This window comes from Rattus norvegicus, chromosome 7 (assembly GCF_036323735.1).
Source record: "Rattus norvegicus strain BN/NHsdMcwi chromosome 7, GRCr8, whole genome shotgun sequence".
In the NCBI taxonomy this organism is placed as follows: domain Eukaryota; kingdom Metazoa; phylum Chordata; class Mammalia; order Rodentia; family Muridae; genus Rattus; species Rattus norvegicus.
Window position 1 is genome coordinate 117293535 of NC_086025.1, and position 24713 is coordinate 117318247.

Sequence of the window (24713 nt, forward strand, 5' to 3'; positions counted from 1 at the left end):
CACAGATGTATGCTGGGACACAGATGTATGCTGGGACACAGATGTATGCTGGGACACAGATGTATGCTGGGACACAGATGTGTGCTGGGACACAGATGTATGGTGGGACACAGATGTATGCTGGGACACAGATGTATGCTGGGACACAGATGTATGCTGGGACACAGATGTGTGCTGGGACACAGATGTGTGCTGGGACACAGATGTGTGCTGGGACACAGATGTATGCTGGGACACAGATGTATGCACACAGATGTATGCTGGGACACAGATGTATGGTGGGACACAGATGTATGCTGGGACACAGATGTATGCGCACAGATGTATGGTGGGACACAGATGTGTGCTGGGACACAGATGTATGGTGGGACACAGATGTATGGTGGGACACAGATGTATGGTGGGACACAGATGTGTGCTGGGACACAGATGTGTGCTGGGACACAGATGTATGGTGGGGCACAGATGTATGGTGGGGCACAGATGTATGCTGGGACACAGATGTATGCTGGGACACAGATGTATGCTGGGACACAGATGTATGCTGGGACACAGATGTGTGCTGGGACACAGATGTATGCTGGGACACAGATGTATGCTGGGACACAGATGTATGCACACAGATGTATGCTGGGACACAGATGTATGCTGGGACACAGATGTATGCTGGGACACAGATGTATGCTGGGACACAGATGTATGCGCACAGATGTATGGTGGGACACAGATGTGTGCTGGGACACAGATGTATGGTGGGACACAGATGTATGCTGGGACACAGATGTATGGTGGGACAAAGATGTATGGTGGGACACAGATGTGTGCTGGGACACAGATATATGCTGGGACACAGATCTATGCTGGGACACAGATGTATGCTGGGACACAGATGTATGCTGGGACACAGATCTATGCTGGGACACAGATGTGTGCTGGGACACAGATGTATGCTGGGACACAGATGTATGCTGGGACACAGATGTATGGTAGGACACAGATGTGTGCTGGGACACAGATGTATGGTGGGACACAGATGTATGGTGGGACACAGATGTATGGTGGGACACAGATGTGTGCTGGGACACAGATGTATGGTGGGGCACAGATGTATGCTGGGACACAGATGTATGCTGGGACACAGATGTATGCACACAGATGTATGCTGGGACACAGATGTGTGCTGGGACACAGATGTATGGTGGGACACAGATGTATGCTGGGACACAGATGTATGCACAGATGTATGCTGGGACACAGATGTATGCGCACAGATGTATGCTGGGACACAGATGTATGCGCACAGATGTATGCTGGGACACAGATGTATGCGCACAGATGTATGCTGGGACACAGATGTATGGTGGGACACAGATGTATGGTGGGGCACAGATGTATGCTGGGACACAGATGTATGCACAGATGTATGCTGGGACACAGATGTATGGTGGGGCACAGATGTATGGTGGGACACAGATGTATGCTGGGACACAGATGTATGCTGGGACACAGATGTATGCACACAGATGTATGGTGGGACACAGATGTATGGTGGGACACAGATGTATGGTGGGGCACAGATGTATGCTGGGACACAGATGTATGCACAGATGTATGCTGGGACACAGATGTATGTGCACAGATGTATGCTGGGACACAGATGTATGCACAGATGTATGCTGGGACACAGATGTATGCACAGATGTATACTGGGACACAGATGTATGTGCACAGATGTATGCTGGGACACAGATGTATGCACAGATGTATGCTGGGACACAGATGTACGCGCACGTGCATGGACACATCTGGCCTTTTGTATTCTTGGGATGGAACTCAGTTTCCCACACTTCACAGAGCAGGCGTGTCGCTTGCTGAGTCCCGTCCCCGGCCTGAGGAGATGTTTCAAGTGGAGGACATGGGCCTTTGGACTTGGAAGTGTGGCATTCATCAAGGCTGAGCCATCAGAGCACCGAGAAGAGCTCCTGTTCTTGAGAAGGAGTGCTGGGGACAGCTGGGGATCCCTGTGGCAGGGCTGGGCTTTACCTCAAGGCGGTGGGCTGGGTGGAGTGCCCTTGTAGGATACTTAGGAGCTCCTGGGCTAGCTGGTACTCACTGGAACACCTTTAGCCCTTTTGAGGTACGCTTTCACCCCCAGTTGCATGCTGTGCTCTAGGGTCACCTTAACCTTTCTCTGTCTCTTCTGTGTCGGAAGATGACACATCCGCCGTCCCAACCAGATCAATGTGTGGTTGATATTCAGAGAACTCTCTCTTCCCTGCTTTGTAGAGTTACTGCATCATGGACGCTTAGGGGTGCAAGGCCAGCTTTCTGGGGCTAGGTCATATCCCCTAATCCCACGTTCATATATTGACGTCAGTGCTGGCTAGTTTTCATGTCCACTGACTCTGGCTGGACTCATCTGAGAGAAGGTGCTTCTACAAGATTGGACTGTAGGCAAGACTACTGGGCAGTGGTGCACAACCTGTGGGTTGTGACCCCTCCGGCAAACGTCTAGCTCCAAAAATATTCACATTGTGATTCATAACAGTGGCAAAATCACAGCTATGAGGTAGCCATGAAAATAATGTTGTGGTTGGGGGTTGGAAGTCACTACCACAGGAGGAACGGCATAAAACGTTGCAGCATTAGAGAGGGTAAGGACCACTGCTTTAGGACACTTTCTTAATTAGTGAGTGAGACCACCCCTGGGCTGGTGGCCCTGGCTTCTATAAGAAAGCAGAACTCGGGAGGCAGAGACAGGCAGATCTCTGTGCGTTTAAGGCCAGCCTGGTCTACAGAGTGAGTTCTAGAGCAGCCAGGATTATGTAATGTCTTGAAAGAAAGAGAGAGAGAGAGAAAGAGAGAAAGAGAGGGAGAGAGAGAGAGAGAGAGAGAGAGAGAGAGAGAGAGAGAGAGAGAGAGGAAGGAAAGGAAGGAAGGAAAGGAAGGAAGGAAGAAAAGAAGGAAGGAAGAAGAGAAAAGAAGAGAAGAGAAAAGAAAAGAAAAAAAGAAGGGCGAGTAAACCATAAGGAACACCCCTCAATGGTCTCTGCATCTGCACCTGCCTCCAGGTTCCTGCCCTGTTTGAATTCCTTCCCCGACTGCCATTGAGGGTAGACTATGACTGGGATGTATCTCGAAATAAACCTTTTCCTCTGGTGCTGCTTTTGGGCGCGGTGTTTCACCACGGCGATAATATAACAGTCTTAACTAAGACATCGCCCTAACTCTCAGACCTTAGAATGTGGCTGCATTTAGAGACACATTTCAAGGAAGTAATCGATTTGGAACGAGGTGGTAATGATGCCAGTGTGACTAGGGCCCTTAGGAGAAGAGACTGGATGGGGAAGTGCTGCACACCCAACCCCAGCACTTGAGATGCTCAGGCAGGAAGACCCAGAGTTCAAGGCCAGCCTCAGCTACATAGGGAGACCCTGACTCATAAAAAACATGTGTGGGTGGGAGCTTAGGACACAGCTGTACACAGTGGGGACAGTCATGTGGGGACACGGAGAGAAGCCACGGGAAGAAAACAGCCAACGCCTTGTCTCAGACCTCGGACCTCAGAGCTGGGAGGAGCCCCTGTAGGCCACTGCTCTGCTCTTCCCCAAAGCTCTCAGTTTCTTCCCCTTCTCTGCCTCCTCCTGGTCATTCCAGGTGACATGGCTGGTGGCAAGGGACAAGAGGGCGTTCTGGATTCTCTTTGACCTTCCTTCCCTGTTTCCTTCCCCGATGCTCTGCTTTGCTCGATGCCCTTTGGTTGCTGCACCCCTGTGGGCGTGGCTTGCTGTGTATTTTCTTGTTGTTCCCACATGTAGCTGTGGGTGTCCCTGTGACACAGGTGACAGGTAGTGAGAATCCATGGACGCAGGCACTCCTATCCCCAGAGGCAGCGTGGGATCACCAGTGTTTTTCTCCCTCACGCTCACCTCTGCCCAAACTGTCACGTGTCTCTTTACTGTCCTCAATTGTCACATCCATCTGTCTCCCCAGTTAGGGCCTCTCTTGTTCATGCTTTCCCAGCACCTAGGCTAGCCCAGTAGCTGTTTGTGTAGTGAACGTGTGTGGTGGCAAGGCTGTCCTGTGTGTGGTAGATGGTCATGTGCCATCTCACCCTGAGGACTGCAGAAGAGCTGGCCCTGCCAACTGCAGGAGCCAGAAATCGGGGGACAAGAACGCTGAAGTCCTGGGCCCAGTTAAAATGTGTCGGGCAGAGCTTTGTGTGACCTCAGGGGGGGTTCACGATCTCAGTGACAATGGGGCTGATGGCAGCCATGCATCCTTGGCTAAGGACGCTGTAATCACACTCTAGAAAATTGCCTGCAGTCACCCCGGGTCTGAGCCTTTGCTGGTTGGCAGAGGAGACCTGTCAGGAAACATCGCATCTTGGAATTAAAGACTAAGGGGGAACAGGGCTCCCTACTTTGAGCTTGAGCCCCCGGAGCGCTGGCTGCTGTATCTGTGGCTACCTGCTCTCACCTGCTGCCTCCCCCACTCCCGAAGGGAATTGAAGGCGGCTGGGTCTCGTCCAGGTAATTGAATTCCGAGTGAATGTGACAGTTCTCACCAGAGCTCTTCCTGCTTGCTCTTAGAAATGACACAGTCACAAACTCGGCAAATCTCCAATCAAACTTCATACGGTGTGAAAATGTTAGAGCCGGGAGAAGGGGAGACTGTGAGCGCCTGTGAGTGCAGGGAGGCAGCGCTAAGATTTTCTTATTGTGTTAATGAAAATCCGCAGGGTAGGACACCACTGACACCTTCCCCTACTCACACCCTCGGGGCATCAGTCACCCCAGGAACCTCCTCTTCTGCACCCCCGACTGCATCTTTTGCTTTAAAATTATTACCAATAGTAGGGGTACTGTATGGTGTAGGGGGAGTGTGTGTGTATGTGTAGGGGTCCGATGACAACCTTTTGAGACAGGGTTTCACTATGTAACCCTGACAGACCCAGAGTTGGCTATGTTGTTCGGGCTGACCTGGAACTCACAGAAATCCACCTCTGTAAGTTTTGTTTTGTTTTGTTTTGTTTTTTGAGAATTTCATACATGAGTACTATCTTATACCATTTCTACCTTCCCGTGTCCCCCAGTCCCTCTCAAGTTCATGACTACTTCTTTATTATTTTTATCCCTCCTCTATCTCTGTCTGTCTGTCTGTCTCTCTGTCTTTCTGTCTGTCTGTCTGTCTCTCTTTGTGTGTGTGTGTGTGTGTGTATGTGCATGTGCACGTGCATGTAACATAATGACTCCATTTTCTGCTGTTCATGTGTGTGTGCATTCAAGGCTGACCACTTGGTGTTGAATAACCAGTTAGGGGCTCCATCTCCCGGGAGAAGACTGGTATTCCTTCTCTCAGCAGCCTGTGGCTCTACACCTGGGGGGAGGGGTTGAGGCATCTCCATCCGTGTTGTCATGTCAGCTGGTGCTGTCACGGTCAGGTCTCAGCCATGAGGTTGCGGTTTCATAGGTCCAGCTTTCCAGGCAAATCTAAAAGGTACCAGCTAACAGCAGGCCAGAGGCCAACCTTTGAGCCATCTCTCTCCGTCTACCGAGGCTTCTGGTGCTTGGCTGTCACCATACTTGGTCTCCCCAGCTACATCTTGAAGGATTCTTTTCCATTTCTTGCACATAAGCTGTTCCCTGCCTTCAACCTTGCTTCCCCTTCACTTGCAGTGTAACTTTCTCTCAGTAGAAATGGCCTCCCAAGTCCAGAGCTTCCCGGCTCAGCACAGCACTACTGGCCCAGGGGTTTGGGCTAAGAGGCTGGATCCCTACTGCCCCTGCTCCAGCCCCTCCCGCTCTGACACTGTGCCTAATGACAAGTGTCCTTGTCTCCACAGAAAAGCTGGCACACTGCAAGCTGAATGTGGCAGAGGTGACGCAGTCTGAGATCGGGCAGAAGCAGAAGTTGCAGACAGTTCTGGAAGCCGTGCAAGACCTGCTCCGGCCCCACGGCTGGCCGCTGCGTTGGAATGTGGACTGTGAGTGGCCTCTGTGTGGGGAGGGACTGTTGGAGGCGTCATCTGTCATTGATCATCCCAGGTAGTCTTGTGATTAAGAATCAATGTACCCTCTCAATCTGTTCTGCCAGAGGCCAGTGGCAGAAGAGAGGTCTGGGGAAGCTATTCTGGGGAGCACCCAGTTACGGGCACAATCATATACCAACGCACGGTGCTCCCCACCCCGACCGTCTGTCCTTCAGAGGTACAGCTCTAGGATTTATTTTGTGTGGGTCCGAGTGCACGTGTATGGAGGTCAGAGGTCAACCTCAGAACCATGCACCTCGTTTGTTGTGAGACAGGGTCTCTCATTGAGACCTGCAGCTCACCAGCGGTGAGGTGGGGCTGGCCAGCAAGCTCAGGATCCTTCCACTGCCAACTCTCCAGTGCTGGGATTACTAGGGCGTGGCACCACAGTTGGCTTGTTTTAACTCCAACTTGAGTCCTCATGCTTGCGTGGCAGGATTTTATGAACTTGAGTCATCTTCCCAGGCCTTGTTTTGATTTTGAGAGTCTCATGTAGCCCAGGCTAGCCTTGGACTCAATATGTAGCCAAGGCTGGCCCTGAATTCCAGATTCTCCTGTCTCTACCTTCTGAATGCTGGGATTATGTCTAGCCCAAGGAATTCTTGTTGGGACTTGCCACCAAATACCCAGTACAGTTACACAAAGTGAACCTATTTGGGGGTGGCCCACTGAGGTAGATGCCCAAGAGGTCATGATAGCTCAGGAATGTCACTTGTCAGTTGGCTTGAGGGGGTTGTGTCATCACAGAGGGAGCAGGAAGGGATGAGATGACTAAAAAGGTGATGGCTTCTGTCCTGTTTATGTCCCTACCTCCTCTGTCGCTTTGCACAGCAGGTATGATGTGGTAGGATGCCAGAGACTGCCCTTTCAGGGCCAGGTTTCCGGGGACTGCATAGGGAGCCCAGGTCTTGGCTATGGGGATGGAAGAAATCTGCCCCTGCTTTCTTGGCATAACTTTGGGTTGACCCATCTTTCTTCCCCAGCTGCTGGGGCTGTGGGTAGGAGATGTCCCACCAGCTGCAAATCCCTCCAAAGGTGTACTCCAACCCAGTCTGAAATTTTACATTCGGGGAGTCAGGGCAGACAGCCAGGACTGACTGCAGCCTAGAGCAGTCCCTATCCTTGTCACCCATCCCCATGGGGGCTGCCGATTGCCTAGCAGCAGAAGTTAGCCCATTGTCAATGATAATGACATGTGTTATTATGGTGGGTGTGTGACTGTGACGTGTCCTTCTCTCTGTAACCTGCCATTCTCTTCAAAAGACGCAGTGCTCTTAAACGTGGTTTCAGGGCCTGGCATGGTGTCACACACCTTTAATCTTTGCCCTCAGGAGTCTGAGGCAGGTGAATCACTGTGAGTTTCAGGCCAGCTGATGTAGGCCAGCCAGGGTTATATAGTAAGACCCTGCTGTAAAACAGACAAACAAACAAACAAAACAAAAAAAATAAAACCACGGTTGTCAAGTTGCCTTGTAGCAACCAGAATGGGACAGAGACAAGTCAGGCATCGGCAGGCAGAAGCCCCTTATCATCCCTGTGTATCTGGAGTCTCTTTGTCCTTCCCTAGAGGTCCCCTTAAGGAGCTGGAGAGGTGGCTCAGCAGTTAAGAGCACTGACTGAGGGGTTGGGGATTTAGCTCAGTGGTAGAGCGCTTGCCTAGGAAGCGCAAGGCCCTGGGTTCGGTCCCCAGCTCCGAAAAAAAGAAAAGAAAAAAAAAAAGAGCACTGATTGCTCTTCCAGAGGTCCTGAGTTCAATTCTCAGCAACCACATGGTGGCTCACAACCATCTGTAATGGGATCCAACCTCCCGCTTCTGGTGTGTCTGAAGAGAATGGCAGTGTACTCATAAAATAAATAAATAAATAAATAAATAAATAAATAAATAAATAAATAAATAAAGTCTTAAAGAGAGAGAGAGAGAGAGAGAGAGAGAGAGAGAGAGAGACCCTTGCGATGCGTGCCTTGCTCTCTACAGCTTCTGACTCGAGGCCTCTGTTTCCTTCCCTCTCCATCCCAAAGCTATCCACGGGAAGAACCTGGTGTCCATTCTGCACCTCCTCGTCTCCCTGGCCATGCACTTCAGGGCCCCCATCCACCTTCCTGAACACGTCACCGTGCAGGTGGTGGTCGTCCGGGTGAGTACGCTGGGCCGTCTCGTCGCCCATCTCCGCCAGCCGAGGCAAGCTGACTTTTTTTCTCCTTACGGTTTTTCAGCTTTTTTCTCCCCTGCATCCCGAGAGCCTACCTTTTATTTTCCGCTCTTGACAAAATGCATACCTCACCCTGGTTCTCGGAGAAATGATTGGAGCGGGAACAATGGCGTTGATTTCAAGAGCGGCACACGGGTGTTGAGGTTTAATTTCCCAGATTTCTGGAGACAGCGTTCATTTCTCTCCAGAGCCACCGAGTCGGAATTCAATCCCCTTGAATGTGCTTATTACTCACTGGAGGAGGCTGTGACCGGCAGAATGAAATCGACGCCCAAATTAAAGGCTCTCCACATTGGCTCTGTATTATAAGCCATCATCTCCCATTATCTCTTTTTTTTAAGGTTCATTTCTCTTGATTTACTCAGAGAAGGGAGCCAGGACCTGGGGTCCTGTTAATGGGGGTGGGAGGCAGGAGTGGATCTGCTGTGTGTACTGTTGTGTGCTTTAGTGTTCGAGCACACAGGTGGGCCACACTTGGCACAGTTTCACCAGGAATCATGTATTAAGCACCTACTGGATGCCAGACATGGGCCTGAACTGCTGGGGACCCTGAGTGAGGATAACCCGTTTTGGCCCGGAAGAACCATCCTATCTGCCAAAGGGCTGCGGTCACATTTGGGACCTGTAGGTCGGTGTTTATGCGTCTGGAGACACTCAGCTACATTCTGTTCTCTGAATTTTTAACTTATCTGTTTTGTGGTCTGTGGTCCACGGAGACCTGGCTGAGCCTGTGTTTTCTGAAGCCATTCCGACCTCTCCACTGCCTTGGGAACTTAGTGGTCCCCTGCTGGGAAAGCCCTGTCTGACATTAAGCGGAAGGTCACCTGCCATTTCTCCCTGCTTCCTTCCCAATCAGGATGTTTGTGGTCAGCGAGAGTGACGCAGACTCAGGGGGACCATTCCTGCGGCCCTAGTCTTGGCTTCTGGCTCATAGGCAGCGGGCCGGGAGAGGCTTCCCAAGGACACATGGGAAAACGGTTCCTAAACCTACCTACGTCAGCCCAGGCCTCAAGAGTACTGAGCGGCCTCACCATCTGGGTATTTTCTTTCAGTCTTACACGCTGGTCCAAGACAAGCTTGGGTTTTTGGAAAATCTGACTGCCCCTGCAAGCCCCCTCCAGCATACCGTGCCTTGACTGCACTTCCTGGGCTGTCTACACTGAGCCCAAAGTAGAAGAAACTGGGCAAGGAGGTCCAGCTAGATAGCAGCTTCTCAGTCCCCCAGTCCCTACTCAGAGCTTCTTTCTGCCTCTCCTGAGGTCCTCTGGACAGTCTGTGTGCTTCCTTGGGTGACCCACCAGCTTATTTGAGATGGGGCAAGGCCAGGCATGTAGCATTTCACGGCTGGAAGGCATGAGAACCAAGCCTTGTTTACCACCCCAGCCCCCCAGCATTGGAAGAAATGGGCAGACCTCTTGATTTCTCAGGGCTTCAGGATCGGCCTATGGACTTGGGATGATGTTGCTAGCCTTTCAATTATCCGTCTCTGAGTTTACCAATGACTTCGCCAATGCCTAGCAATCAACAGGCACCTCATTCATGCTTATGCAAATAAGTGAACCAAATACCCAGAGTCTTCCTTGGTGGGCTCTGTAGAGTGCCAGTTGGAATGAGACTGAGAGTGAGCCACGCCAAAGTCTCCAGCTGCATTTACTTGTTAACAAGGGCCAGACTACCAGATCCCTAGGGCCAGCTCAGGGAAGGGTGAGAGGACTGCCTAGTTAGGAGTCAGGTTCCTGTCTTGTCCCTCAGGTGTTTCAAGTAGGGAGCTGTGGTTGTGGCTACTTTGGCTAGCCTCTGGGAACCCCTGATGTATGTGGGCTGCCCCTGTGTGCCTGCCACAGTTGCTGGGGTGAAGGACCACTAACTAGGGCCTCCGGGTGGCAGGTGGATTTCCTAGCACTGCCAGCTTCAGGAAAGCAGCCCTCTTTGCCCTGTTCTATTTCTCCCTAGGATGGCTGTGTTCAGTGTCCCTGGTTCATGGCCATGGCCCTCTGCTTCTGTTCTTTTCTTTTGGGGTGGCCCATTCACCCCAGCTGCAGAGCTGATCACTATGTGGCCATTCTTAGCTAGCATCGGAAGGCGCGAAGGAAAAGCAGGTTCCGAAGTCCTGGGTAGACATGTTAGGGGGATCTTGTTTGACCAGTTGCCCAAATTTTTCCCCTCTGGAGTCTCCCCAGCATGACTTATGAACTACTCATCTCTCCTGCCTCAACTACAGGATATGGTCTTTATTTGGTGTTTCTTGCTTGGGATCTTTCTCTCAAGTCTCGTTTAGTGACCATATCGCAGGATACCCTGGAGAACAATTTGGGGGTAGTCCCAGGCACTGAAAGGGTCTCCCTTGTGGTCATCTGGAGTATACCTGTCCAGGTGTGGAGTGTACACTGGGGTGTGGTCCTTTCTAAGCTGGCGTCCTGCCCAGGGTCACCCACGAGGGGATTTCCCATGAGATCAATGTGTGTTCTCTACATTGCTCCTGCCCTGTGGTTTGTGTCTTGATGATTTGTCTGCTTTGGGGTTTTCAGAAGCGGGAAGGCCTGCTGCACTCCAGCCACATCTCAGAGGAGCTGACCACGACCACAGAGTAAGTGGATGGCGGCTGCTCCTCAGGGTTCTGTACCTCATGCCAACTGACCCTCAGGGACCCATGCCTCCTGCAAGGCCCCAGGGAGCCTTGGGACATGGGAGCTTGTATTCCTCCATACTCTTTAGTCTTAGTGTGTGATTTCTTTGTGCAAGTACTTGCCTGCCTTCTTTCTCCACACAGTTTCTCCCAGGTTTTCTATGTCAGTCTCTCACCTCAGAGAGTCTCTCGTTCCTAATTTTCCTTATTTTAGGAGGTGAGCTGATGGGATGGGTTAGTCAGAAAAGTGCTCACTGTGTGAGCACGAGGACCCAATCTTCAGCACCAAATTAAAAAACAATTAAAAAACAATTCAGGTACAGGCTTATATATCTATAACCCCATCATGGGGATGACAGAGACAGGGGGATCTTTGGAGCCCATCAGTCAGTGTTTCTAGCCAGACAGTGAGTTTCAAGTTCAATGAGAGACCCTGTCTCAAAAATAAGGCGAAGAGTCAGTCTCTGGCCTGTACATGCACACACACACACACACACACACACACACACACACACACACACACACACCACCACCACCACAAACATTATACACAAGTAAAAAAATTGAAAGAATGTCAGGGGTTGCCACGTGTGTTAGCTCAGGATGGCCTCGGAGGCTCAAGCTCACACAGGCCGGTCATTTCCTGCTTTTTCCTGGTCTTTCTCTTCTCTTGTCTATCAACAGTTGCTCTCTTAGAGGGAGGGACCGTGTGACCAGTCAGAACTGTCCTAAGGTGGACACTATTGAGTCCTCTGGTCTCTGAGAAAGCCAGACTTTTCAAAAGCCTAGAGAGACTTGACCTTCTCATAGCCAACCAGATAGCGTACCATGTGTGCGACCCCATGGTACCCCAGAATGGACCCTAGGAACTCAACACCTCTGCTTCTTCTGATGAAATATTTTTCAGTGTTTAAAACATGGACGGTGTCGGCTAGCTCACCAGTTCCATTCGCAGAGATGCTAAGGCCGTGTATTCAGTATAGCCTTCCAGCAGCTGGCTGGTACAGAATCCACTCAGGCATGGCAAGTGGGCTGTCAGATAAGCTGAAGACATGTTCTCTGTGTGTGTGAGTGCATGCGTGCTTGCATGTGTGCATCTGTGTGTGTGTGTGTGTGTTCTGGTCCAGGGAAGGGCAGGTAGCTGGGGAGGTAGGGTTGTGTAGGGAGGCAGGCCAATGTGTGTTGTGACAGCACTGTGTGTCTGTGGCTGCAGAAGTGTGAGTTCAGGAATGGAGAGTGGGGTGGGGACTTGGTGGGGACTTGGCCTGTCTCTGGAGACACCACCCCTAAGTCATTGCATCTCCTCATAAGCCCGCACTCAGCCATATGAATGGCTCAGCCAGGCGGTCCTGCTAACCTTGCTGTAGCGGGTCCTGTGATATGTCCGTGAGGGCTTCCCAGAGTCTGGTGGACCAAGGTAGCTTTGTATACTGCCTTTTGTCCTCATGGGTTGAGCTTCCTCTCCAGTTCCTGTCATGTTTTGAGAGGTTGAGTCCCCTCATCCTGGATTCCTGGACCATTTCTTTTTTTCTCTGTGGGTAAGAGTTAAGTCATCTTGGGTCAGAGATTTGAGAAAACAGACTCCACCTTTTGAACAAGTAGTCCAGGGACCTGCACAACTGTGGGAAGCCAAATCTGTCTGTTGCAGTCTGCTTAGGGAGAGGGAGACCAGAGAAGGCAGCAAAAGGTGCTGGGGGCTCCACAATCATTGGGCATCAAAACCTGAAGAAAGAGAGAGAGACAGGGGTTGGTTGATGCAGTCCTAACAGCCCAGCAGCTGTGTCCAGCACTCTGGTGTGTGCACGTTGGAGTTGGTCATGGGAGCAGGGTGCATGCTAACTATGGTTCCTCTGTTCCAGGCCTGGGGAGAGGGGGTCAGGTTGACAAGAAGAAGATTGGGAAGAATGTAAAATCAGGCCCAGGGTGGGGGCTTGGAAAGTTCTGTAACCACAGTGGCTTTTTCAGGGGCAGGAGCATCCTGGAGTCAGGGAGGGAGACACATCTATTGAGCCATTTCTGCTGGATGACATACTGTTCTAGGCAATCAAAGATTGTTCTAGGTAGTCTAAGACTGTTCTAGGTAGACAATGACTGTTCTAGGTAGTCAAAGATTGTTCTAGGTAGACAATGACTGTTCTAGGCAGTCAAAGGTTGTTCTAGGTAGTCAAAGACTGTTCTAGGTAGACAAAGACTGTTCTAGGTAGACAAAGACTGTTATAGGTAGTGAAAGAAGTAGCTGAGGGTTTTTAGATTATTTTTTGTTTGCCTGTCAGCCTCCTCTCTCCCCCCCAACCCCCAGTTTAGGGTTTGTTCTGTCTAACCCACCCCTATTCTTGTGACCAGGGAATGCAGAAGTGATGGTTAGGTTAGCTGTAGCCAAACGATCTTAGTTTACTTTCCATGATTGAAATAAACACCATGACTGTCTTAGGGTTTTATTGCTGTGAAGAGACACCATGACCATGGCAACTCTTGTAAAGGAAAACGTTTAATTGGGGGCTGGCTTAAGGTTTCAGAGGTTTAGCTCAATAATGAGCTAAGACATTCATCAAGGCAGGAAGCCTGACAGTGTGCAGACAGGCATGGTGCTGGAGGACGAGCTCAGAGTTCCACAACTGGATCAGAATGTAGCAAGCAGGAGACTGTGTGTTCCACACTGGATGGAGATTGAGCATAGGAGGCCCCCTCCCAGTGATGTACTTCCTCCAACAAGGCTACACCTCTTAACGGTGCCACTCCCTATGGGCCATGCATACATATGCGTCAATGGGGGCCATACCTATTTAAACTACCATGACCAAAAGCAACTTAGAGAGGACATGGTTTAGCTCAGTTTACAGTTGAAGTCTATCACTGAGGGAAGTCAGGTTGGGATCTCAAGGAAGAAACGTGGAGGCCAAGGCCATGGAGGAATGCTGCTCACTGGCTTGTTCAACCTGCTTTCTCAGACAATACAGGTCACAGTCACAGAGAACCTAAAGGAAAACTAAACTCCAGCAGTGCAAATAGCTTAGTGTCTGACATGTGGGACTCTCTATTTTCTGGGCTCCAAGGAGCCTGGCCAGCTCTACCTCACTTCTCTGCAACATACACAGCTTGTCTCCTCAGCTCACTCTGACTCCATTCCACCCCTGCCAATGTCCTTGGTACTCATCCCATGTACTGGCATTTCTGAAATGCTGTGGTCTTCATGGCCTTCTGGCCTCTCTTCAGGGACTCTAACCCTACCACTTTTTGCCAAGCCTCGGCCTTTCCCCAGGACCCCTTCAATCCTAGGGCTTCTACTGTAGTGGAGGCTGTCCCTTCATCAATGGCCTCATCTGGTCTTTCACAGTGCCAAGCCTCAGCTGTTCTCCATGACCCCTTCCTGCCTTCAAAACCAGCACCACCTCTTACACATTACCAACGTCAGATGCCAGCCCCAGAGGCAGCCTCTGGAACACAGCTTCTGAATGCTGGCCCTGAGGAAACACTTCCCAAATTTCACCTTAATGATGCTGGTCCCTTGTTTATCATGGCTGATCCTTCAGTCCCAGCTGACCAGAGCCACAGATTATCTTTAAAATATCACATAAATACCCCCATAGAGTGTTTGAAGGACTCTTAAAATTCCCTCTGAAACGTCACCAGCCAGGTCTCCCAGCCTATTTTCCAAGTTCTCACAAATTCTCGCTCATCTTTAGCATTCAAATGGCTTTTTCTAGCCCCAAGTTCCTTCCACATCCGCCCTCTATCTCAGTGGTTCTCAACCTCCCTAACACTGCAAACTTTAATACAGTTCCTCATGTTGTGGTGACCCCTAACCATAAAGTTATTTTTCGTTGCTACTTCACAACTGTAATTTTGCTACTGTTATGAATCATAATGTGAATATCTGATATGCGATCCTGGTGAAGTGGTCATTCCACTCCTAGAAGGATTTCAGCTCATAGGTTGAGAAACACTGCTCTATCTGATGGGCGTGGCTGCCAGAGTCCACATGCTCCCGGTTCCCATGATCCATTATGTTTGTCCCCTCCAAATGGTATCCAGGGTGATCACTGTGTCAGGAATGAGGGCAGCTTGCTGTCACTCTTGTGCAGATTATCAGTCACCTGCACACGCCCTTCACCTCTTTGAGGCTAGAGCGGGATGGGGGTGGGGTGTCCATTCCTATTGGGGGCCTTGAGGCTGAGTGCTAGGGTCTGGTTGACTCTACTGGTCCCCCTCATAAGACTTGGTCCAAGTCACCATCTGACCATTTCCTCTTGTTCACAGGATCATGATGGGCCGGTTTGGTAAGTACCCTGGCTTGGGGTGGGACAAGCTGAGACCCCTAGGCACGCACAGTCCAGAAAGCTCTGGAGTTCTCAAGTTTGTGCACGTGAACTTGGGTGGGAGGAGCGAGATTGTAGGGAGGGAGGGGATAGCCTGGAGAAAGTCTCTAGCTTACCCGCAGGGAGGGAGGGAGAAAAGGAGGTAATTACCCAGTCACCTGACCCTGTCTCCTGGGCAAGAGAGGGCAGACAAAGGGATCAAAAACCTGTGGCTTCATTTAAATTCCCAGAGGTGAAGCCTGGCTGCACAGGCTGGGGAGAAGTTTAAGACTGAAAGCTACAGTAGAGTGTTCTCCAGCCAGGCAGGAAGGGGAAAGGCTGTTAGAGGAAAAAATAAATGGAAGCCAGATAGAAGCTCCCAGCTCATTTCTAGATGTGTGTGTGTGTCTGACCCTAAGGAATCCTTGGGGTTGGGTGTGGAGGTGCAAGTGTCACCTCCAAAACCCTTCTCTGACCTGGAGCTTGTAAAGGAGGGATAAAGGATGAGCCATCTCCTCAGAAAGCTCTGATAGTCAGGAAGGTCTTGCGTTTGAGAGAAAGCTGTGGCCATGTGGCTCCTGAGCCTTTCCGATGGACAGGTGCTCTGCTTGCTGGGAAAATTCCCAGGGGAGACGGGGGTGGGGGTGGGGGGGTGGCAGACATGGGTCATGTGGGACCCCTGCTGGTGTCCAGGTGCAGGCTAGTTTAGAGATCAGTCTCTCCCTGTCACCTCCTCTACACAGAGGAGGCTCTGAACCCCCCGGGGGATCTCAGAGGCTGGAAGATGACGACTGAGGACCTGAGAGTGGAGTTGTCACTTCTGTGTTCGGGTTGGCCCTGTTTCAGGTTCAGGGGGTTTGAAAAGAGTTGGCTTGGCCTGGGGGAGGTGAGCCTGGGCCAGGTATCTTGGGAGCTGGACAGCTGGTCAGAACACCTGGTCAGGTGCACAGCGTGTGTCTCCCGAGGGGAGAGCCAGGTGCACCAGGACTCAGTCACAGTGCTGGGGACATCTGAGGCCACAAGAAGCCTCCTCTGAGGCTGTACGCACTTCACTTCTTGCCGGCTCTGCATAAGATGAAGCAGGCTATTAGCCAGTGACAGGCAATTAGTTCCGCCCCCGCCTCGCACTTGTGCTGACGCAAGGAGGTCTCCCGGTTACGCGGCTGACAGCCTTAGTTTTGGTACAGTGAGTCCCTGGGCTCCCAGGCATCCTCTTGGGGGAGTAGCACATGGCTGTCCCAGGATTTCTGGTCACTTCTGGCCTCATTGCTCTGCCAGAGTCTGGTCACACTCCTACCATTGGTGCATTGTTTATTTCCACCCAGCATTTACTTTTGGCTTCAGAACACAGTGTTGAGGAGGAAGGTCAAAGCACCCCTTGTCATGTCTGTTTCCTGTCCACAGTCTCCTATGGCGGTCTTTAAGGATGTTCCAGATATCACATCCCCTGTGGTCTTGTTCTCTCACCTCCTGGGAGTCCAGGCCCAACCCTGTGACTCTCTCACTCCCACTCCTCTCAGCCTAAGATGCCTTCCTGCTAAATTACCCAGGGTTCTCTCCTGTGTTGGCTTAACTGTCGCTCACCAGGGATCCCCAGACACAGACCAGCATGCACCCTCCCCACCACCCTTGGGTTGTCTTTGTAATGTCTACAGTCATTTGACAAACTTTGAGCCAGCCCTGCTCCCGGGAGCCTCAGGGTTTGTGTGTGTGCTCCCTTGCCCTGGGACTCTGGTGCAAGTGTTATGCTTGTGGGCACATGGAGACGCATCTTCCCTTCTTCAGGGCTCTTGGAGTACCCTGTAGGCAGCCGCTCACCCCAAGCCTGTATCATATCAGCAGCCCTCCCTGAACCATTGTCGGGTGTGAGGAGGTTCCAAGCCAACAGGCTGATCCCCCTAAGCTGAGCTTTGCTTGAACAAGTTCCCTCAGCCTCCTTGGCCTTCGAGTGCTGTGCAAAGGTGGAGTGTGTCCTCTCTGGTCACTTTGCCCTAAGGCCAGTAAGGTTAAAGGGTGCCCAGCCTCTTCCCATCAGCATCTTGTCCTGCCCGAGGTACAATCAGGTTTTTCTCTCCCTGGAAACCAGTCTCCTGGGAGCTAGGAGGTTAGAGCCTGGTCTCCATAGCAACGCCTTTGCCGGTTGCCTTTTCTCTAGCTAGTGGCCCTTCCTCCCTGGTTCCCCGACTCGGGAGCCCTTTCTGATGCTGGCAGGATCGGGTGGGCAAGGGCTGAGGCTCCCTCCTCATCCCAGGCTCAGTTTGCTGTGACCCAGTCTTTCCCATTCACCACTCCAGCAGAGCAAACCTCTGACCTGATGTTCACACCTTGGTCACTGCTAAAGGATGCGATTCCTGTCAGCCTCCCTCCCAGGCCACCCTGCTCTCGAATCGACTCTAGCTCTGGGTGTTTCTCTTTGCATGTTCTGTTCACTCTGGCTACAATGCCCTTCCTCTTCCCATCTCTCCACCCAGCCTGGCTCAGACTCTTTCTTCCAACCTCTTGCCCATGGGTGCAAACTTGGATGCTGCCAGAGACCAGCCTGACACAGTTGGCCAAACCCCAGAAGCTGAAGGTTATAGGAGGGGACCTGTAGAAAGCAGGTGCCCCCATCCTTGTACTGGGGGCAGCACCTTGATGCCAGGTGGCTATGTAGCTCACTATGGCTCCAGCCTCTGCTTTCAAGAGGAGTCAGAAACATAAATCAGGGAGAACCTTCTAGTCTAAATGAGGCTGAGTTAGGCTCCGGGTACAGATCTGGGACCCTCCTGTCTATGACTTTCTAAGTTACTGACTTCTCCAGTGCAGGAGGGAAGTTGATGGGGACCCAGACATGCGTGGGAGTTGGGCTTGTCCCAATGGCCCCACCCTGACTCTTGATGCTCACAGGGGTAGTAGGGAACAGACGCAGTTGTCCCTGCTTTACAGAGGAAGAGCTCTTTGGCTAGGGAAATGACTTAAAGTCTGTGGGCTTTCAAGTTACACAGTGAGGATCTGAACCCAGCTCTGCCCTGTCCCCACCATCCTTTTTTTTAGAACCTCTGGTCCCTCCTCCTGGCTATGGAGTCACATGGTGGGTCCTTTAGGCCCAGGTAAGCAGCCAGCGTGGGAGGCGCCCAGCAGCCTCCCACACACACTCTGCCTGCCCAGCAGTGGCCCTGCTAAATAAACCAGTGACGTCAAGAGTCTGAGCTCTTGGGGCTTTGCCTAAGCCGCTTTGCAGGGCTGCACCGCTTTGAGAGGACTAAGCTCCTTTTGCCCCTTTACAGATTGTTTTCTGGGGGATAATCTGACTTAGCTGATTATGGAAATGGATGACATCTGGTGCTAACTGAGGGTGGCTTTTTGTCCCCACCAGCCCTTAGAGCAAGGCACTGCCTCCCTTCCCCTGACAGACACATGCTCATGAACACATGCGGACTCAAAAGGCCTCTTCTCTTCACTTAGCTTCTCACCTTCCCCCAGGCTGAGGAAGAGGCCTCAGATTGGATGGAGCTGGAATCTGACACCATCTTGGGGCTAGGTTGGTAGGGGCCTTCTTTTAGACTGTTCTGTTTGGCTCTTCTCCCAGGAACCCTGGCTTTCTCAGCTCACCCCAGCCTTCTTTGTTCCCCTCCTTCTTCTTCCTCAGCAACCCCTATCCCGAGGTGGGACAAGTCTCCCTGTGCCCTTCCCGCCAGAATTCTCTGTGTTGGAGCTGGAAGTGGAAGGCCTCTCTGCTAGCTCCTTCTTAGAAGCACAGTTCCCCAAGAACCGAGAAGACAGAAGTCAGAGCCCAGGTCCCTCTCAGTGCCTCCCCTCCCCCGATACCGCATGCTCTTGGCCCTGGAGTCCTCTGGCCTCTGCTTGACCCGGGCTCCAGTCATCTATCTAAGCAGACCTTTGGGTTCAGAGGGCACCTCTGGAGGGATTCCAGGTTCTTGTGTCCCTGAACAAAGAGTAGAGCCGAGACACACAGTCAGCAGCGAGGGCCGAGGGCCGACTAAGGAACATCCGCTTCCGAGGGAGAAAGTGGCGCCTCCCAGTGCAGAACTGAGGCTTTCCTGTTATGGTAGAGTAGGCTTTCCCCTCCTTTGCATAGCGAGGGTATTTTGGTTCATTTGCATAGAGTAGGCTTTTCTGAGTGTGTGTTTGTCACGTGTAGTTCACACAAACTCATGTGTCAGCACGTCTCACTAGCATTATAATCTGCCCCCAGGGGCGTGCCACACTGATACAATGAGCCCCAGGCCACCCGAAGACACTTTGGAATGCCTGTGTCCTGAGCCAGAGGCACACGCAGATGTTCAGATTTAATTTGTTTTTTGTTGTCATCCCTGGTGGGCTGGGGGTGTCCATTGTGGTTAGGGAGGAGTCTTGGGGTTCCAGTGTTCCCCTTTGTTCCCCAACTTGTTCTTCTTAGATGCTAATTTTGTCCTCGGGTGGCCTCAAGTAGGGAAGGATGGGGACTTCTGTGCTGATTCTTTTCCGGCGGCAGCTTGCACACATGTGGCAGTTAGAGTGAGCAGGTCGTGGTTCACCGGGGAAGAGGGAGGTCATGGTGTACCTCAGGGAGAAGTGAGCCGCCTTGCAGCCCCTCTCTGAGCTTTCCCTGTCGCAGGAGTCAGAGGCAGGGCCAGGAGTAAGAGAATCATCCACCTCTCCTGGAGAGTTAAGAGCTGAAAGTGCAGCAGACAGCATGCAAGGAGAAACTGTATTTTCAAGATGTGCTAAGTACAAGCCTGGGTCCCTCAGAGGAGGTGACCTTGGAGAGCAAACTGGTGGGGGGGTGCAGTGAGGCTCTGTCAAAGACCCTGGGGGCATGTTAGTGCCTGAGGGATGCAGGTGGGCCTAGAGGACATCTTGTAAAGGCTGGGAGACATGTAGGAGCGTGGCCATCTCCTTATACCCATGAGGGAGAGGACGGGCCTTGGTCTAAGAGCATGAGAGGCAGGGTTTTGATGGGCCAGTGGTGAGAAGCTGTCCGGCTGCACTTTTAGAGATTCTGGCTGCGGAGGGAGAGGAGGCCAGTGGAGCTAGAGGCTGTGGCCATCCAGAGGTAAGAGGTGGATCAGGCATGGGGGCAGCAGACCTGTGGCCAAGAGAAGAAGTGGGGGTCACAGTGAGCGTTTAGGAAAAGAGAGTCAGGGATGCTTCGAGTGATGAGAACATGCGGGTGCCCACGTGCGACCTGGTAGCCCATACCCAAAGCTTTCCTGCTACCAAGGCAGCCTCACGCAGCCCTTGTTCACTAGACAGCTTGCGACTTCTGCTTCACTTATGCTCGGGGGCAGGGTCAACCTGAGGGCTCCTCCGCTCTGGCAGAAACCAGAGGGATCAAGCTGGAACCCCAAGGCAGAGCATCCGGGGAGAGCAGAGTGGCTATTTCTAGAGCCGATAGTCGAAGGTTGGGATCAGGGCAGGCGGAGTCCTTTCTAGAACTCTCTGTGTTCTCTCTTGCATGTCACGCAGAGCGGGATGCCTTCGACACGCTCTTCGACCACGCGCCGGACAAGCTCAACCTTGTGAAGAAGGTAGATTATCTCCCTCCCCAGCCTGCCCCCCATGGGACCTGTGCCTTTGCAGACTCTGTCTAGACTCTCTGCAGACCCAAGGCAGGCCCAGATATGGGGATGAGAGAGACCTTTGACATCTCTAAAGTTTGCCTTGACCCCTCTCAGCAATGTGTGCTGTGGCCATGCTCTCTTACAGTAGGGTCATGTAGACCAGACGGAACGTACAGCTTGGTGCTGGCTGGCACTGGGCCATTAAAACTAGGGCTGGCTTAGAGCACAGAGCTCGACACAACCTTTTTTGTGATAGCCATCAGAGGAGGGAGGGTTTGGAGTATGTCAGCCTGCCATATTGGGGGTTCAGGTCAGGGTGTCTGGAGAAGGCTGCTGATGCCCTTACCTCTCTGCCTCGTCAGTCTCTCATCACGTTTGTGAACAAACACCTGAACAAGCTAAACTTGGAGGTCACTGACCTGGAGACCCAGGTAAGCGGGGCTTCGGTGGAGGGTCCCTCTGGCCTATGCTTCTAGCAGCTTTCAACCCAGGTGGGGTGCGGGAATAGGCGGAACCACCTTGTTTCTCTCAGGAGGAGCTCCCAGAGTGTAGCTCACGGTATTGCTCCAGCCCTAGCAAGCTGGATGCTTGGACCCTCTGCTTTCTGGAGCTGTGGCAACCAGAGATGGAAGGCCAAAGCCAGGGGCTGGGAGTCCAGAGTCACAGTGTGGGCAGGCTAGCTCCTTCCCACTCTTGCCACGGCTTCTGCTGCATTTCTGCAGGCAGGGTCCCGTGTTCTCCCATCCATAGATGTGTTTCCTCCATCTTCTGTGGCCTCCTCCTGTGTCTGCATCTGTGTCTGCACGTCTGCGTGCTGCACAAGGTTGTCTGTGCCCGTCTGCTTCCCCGAGTTAGGGTCCAGAAATGGATGCCTGAGAGCAAGGAAATGTCATGCTTGAATAGAGCCCACCCTCAGGACACAAGGGCAAACTGAGACCCTGTGTCCAAATGATGTCACAGGCACAGGGTCTAGGGATTAGGATTCCAACTTATTTTGGAGAGAGACAGTTCAACTTTTAGCATTCATCCAACCCTGTCACATGTCCTTTGTTGTGAGGGTCCCTGAGTCTAGAACGTTCTGTGCCCTCTGCTTCAGTGGGGGAGACACGGTGGCCTCACGTTTGATCCCGTGACAGTGTGGAAATAATGCCCCATCCGACCTGGGGCCAGCAAGATGGCTCAGCTGGTAAAAGTAATTGCTGAAGAAATCTGATGACCTGAGTTTGATCCCCAGGGACACACAGAGTAGAGGGAGACAACTGGCTCCTGCAAGCTGTCCTCAAATTACTTAGGGACTGTGACACTAACCTGATGCCCTGCCCCATATGTCGTACATGTTACAGGAATAGTAATAAAATTAGCCTCCATTTGGGGACTAGGGACCAAACACTTCTGCCATCTATCTGTACTTCAAACACTCCTTCCTCAAGTCAGACGCGCCCTTGTGGTGTGGTGACCGTCTCCAAGCACACAACATGCCTGGAAGGCCCAACTGAATTTTCCCCAGCTTAGTTGTGTGGTTGGGTTTTGAGCTGGAATCCATGGTGCAGACATCCCTAATATGCTGTTGATCCCTCCTAAACCCCTGGGCATTTTCTTCTATTGCTTCCTCTTTCTTTAACTTCTCTCATTTGCTTTTCTAATTAAAAAAAGTAATTCAGGTTCATCGTAGAAATGTCTGAAAATGAAGATAAAGAAAATAAACAAAAGTTGCCCTCATCTATCACCCCCAGGGCGCTGCACCCCTGGCTTTGTTCCAAGCACTTCTCCTGGGTATTCTGGGTGTAGGCCGTGTGGTCTGCAAGACAGTGCAGATTGTGTGTGTGTGTGTGTGTGTGTGTGTGTCTGTGTGTGTGTCTGTGTGTGTGCGTGCACGCCTTGCCTGTGCATGTATGTGTGTGTGCTTTGCAAGCTCATCACTTATTCTTGGCTGTTTGCTCATGCAGCACACTGGCTGTGTGACACTTTAGATTTTCTGAAGCTCGGGAAGCTAAAGTGGAAAGCTGTCTCCCTCCCTCCCTGCTGTCCCCCCACCCGCAACTCCGCCTGGGTCTGTTTCAAAGTGCTCATGCATAAAACAACACACTCCCGTTAATAACAGTCGATCACACCGGACAGCTGTTGTGTAATGCGTTGTTTTTTTTTTTTCCTCCCTAAATACATGGGCATCTTCTTGCGAGAGATGGATGTCTCTGTCTGAAGCTATTTTGCTGTTCAGTCTGTCAGTTATATTGATCCTCTCCCTCTTTCCCTCCCTCCCTCCGTCTCCTCCAGACAGGGGATTCTCCTTTGCCCTGGGTTCACTTTGTAGCTCAGGTTGGCCTTAAACTTTTGGTCATCCTCCTGCCTCAGCCTCCTGAGTGCCAGGGTTATAGACACGCACCACTATGCCTGGCACTGTTTTTTATCAACAATAGCCTTCGTGGGTTGGGAGTGCAGCTCAGTTGGTAGCATTTGCTGAGCGTGTTCAAGGCCCTTGGTTCCCTCCCCAGCCCTGTTGAAATAATTCCCTTCCCTTCAGGTGTGAGGCCTGCACTGGAGTAAAGCAGCCCTGGGATTGGATGCTGCATGGCAGGCGAACAGCCCAGTTATTTGTGCCCTGTCTGTTTCCTCAGGGGGTTAACATCTAGAAATGAAATCAGACACGGAGTTGTAGGCACAAAGCAGCACGCACCATGAGGCCTCCGAAGGTCTGGTCATGGAAACTGGCACTGTGTGGGCAGCTAACCCACGCCTGCTGTAGCCCGTCCAGCATCTCTTATGTGACCCTGCAGAACACACAGCCAGGGTGCCATTGCTCAGGGGAAAAATCTGCATTTTTTGCTTGTTTTTCTTTTCTTTTTTTCCTTCCGGGCTACCATACAATGTAAGGTTGGTAAAGTCTGCTTTAGCTGTCCCTGGAATCCACTTAAATCTGTGCTTGGTGGCTGGTCCCCGAGTGGTCTCCTAGAAGGCCTGCCACCTGCTAACCAATGACTTGATGCCCTTTGCTTGTTAGAGATGATTTCCCCCTAGGCTCCTGGCTTTTAAAATCAGGCATTTGTGATGTTCCCTTTTCCATGTAAACGCCGTCGGGTGAGTGTCTCCAGAGGGACGCCTGCCCTGCTTCAGGCTCTCACTTACCTATTTGGAGTCTCTGGAAGCTGAAGGCCTCCAAGGCTTCCCATCCCTCTTACCTCTCCGGAGTTCAGCCTGGGCATCCCGGAAGTCTGGTGGAGGTGTTCTGTGGGCATGCCATTCTCTCCCGGAGTCACTGGCAATGAGTACCGGTCCCATTGGAAGCTGCCTTTTGCATGTTAATAGGTTTTTAAGGGCCAAATTCAGGGCCCAGCAAAATGGTTCATCAAAATGGTCAGTGAAGACACTCGTTTCCAAGCCTGACAACTTGAGTTTGATCCTGACCTCCACATGTGCACCATAGTGTGTGTGTGTGTGTGTGTGTGTGTGTGTGTGTGTGTGTGTGTGTGTGTGCACAAATAAATAAAAAAGAATCAAGGGAGATGGAGAGATGCCTCAGCAGTCAAGAGAAGTTGTTGTTCTTGTAGAGGAAGGACCTGGGTTTGGTTCCTAGTGCCCACACAGTGGCTCACAACCATTTTTAATTTCCAGGGGATCCAATGTCCTCTTCTGATTTTTGTGGACATTAGGCATGCATATAGGTACATACATACATACATACATACATACATACATACATACATATAGATAGAACACTCATACACAAAAAAATTCTAAAAAAATTTTAAAAATAGATTCAAACTCAAGACTTCTGAATATTTCTTGCACAGTAGTGAGGTTACCAGCTGTCTTAGTTAGGGTTTTACCACTGTGAACAGACACCAGGACCAAGTCTTATAAAGGGCAACATTTAATTAGGGCTGGCTTACAGGTTCAGAGGCTCAGTCCATTATCATCAAGGTGGGAACATGGCAGCATCCAGGCAGTCATGGTGCAGGAGGAGCTGAGAGTTCCACATCTTCATCTGAAGGCTGCTGCAGAAGACTGACT

General features: G+C 51.5%; 1 protein-coding gene across 3 annotated transcripts in view; it reads left to right on the forward strand.

Moving 5' to 3' along the window:
- Parvb (parvin, beta) overlaps positions 1-24713 on the forward strand; it is an 85507-nt gene that overhangs the window by 53297 nt on the left and 7497 nt on the right. For all 3 annotated transcript variants that reach the window (NM_001134780.1, XM_039079611.2, XM_039079610.2), the window contains exons 5-10: positions 5846-5986; positions 8051-8166; positions 10770-10828; positions 15125-15144; positions 20611-20672; positions 21068-21136. In NM_001134780.1, the coding sequence (NP_001128252.1) occupies positions 5846-5986; positions 8051-8166; positions 10770-10828; positions 15125-15144; positions 20611-20672; positions 21068-21136 (467 nt within the window). The remainder of the gene's footprint in view (positions 1-5845; positions 5987-8050; positions 8167-10769; positions 10829-15124; positions 15145-20610; positions 20673-21067; positions 21137-24713) is intronic.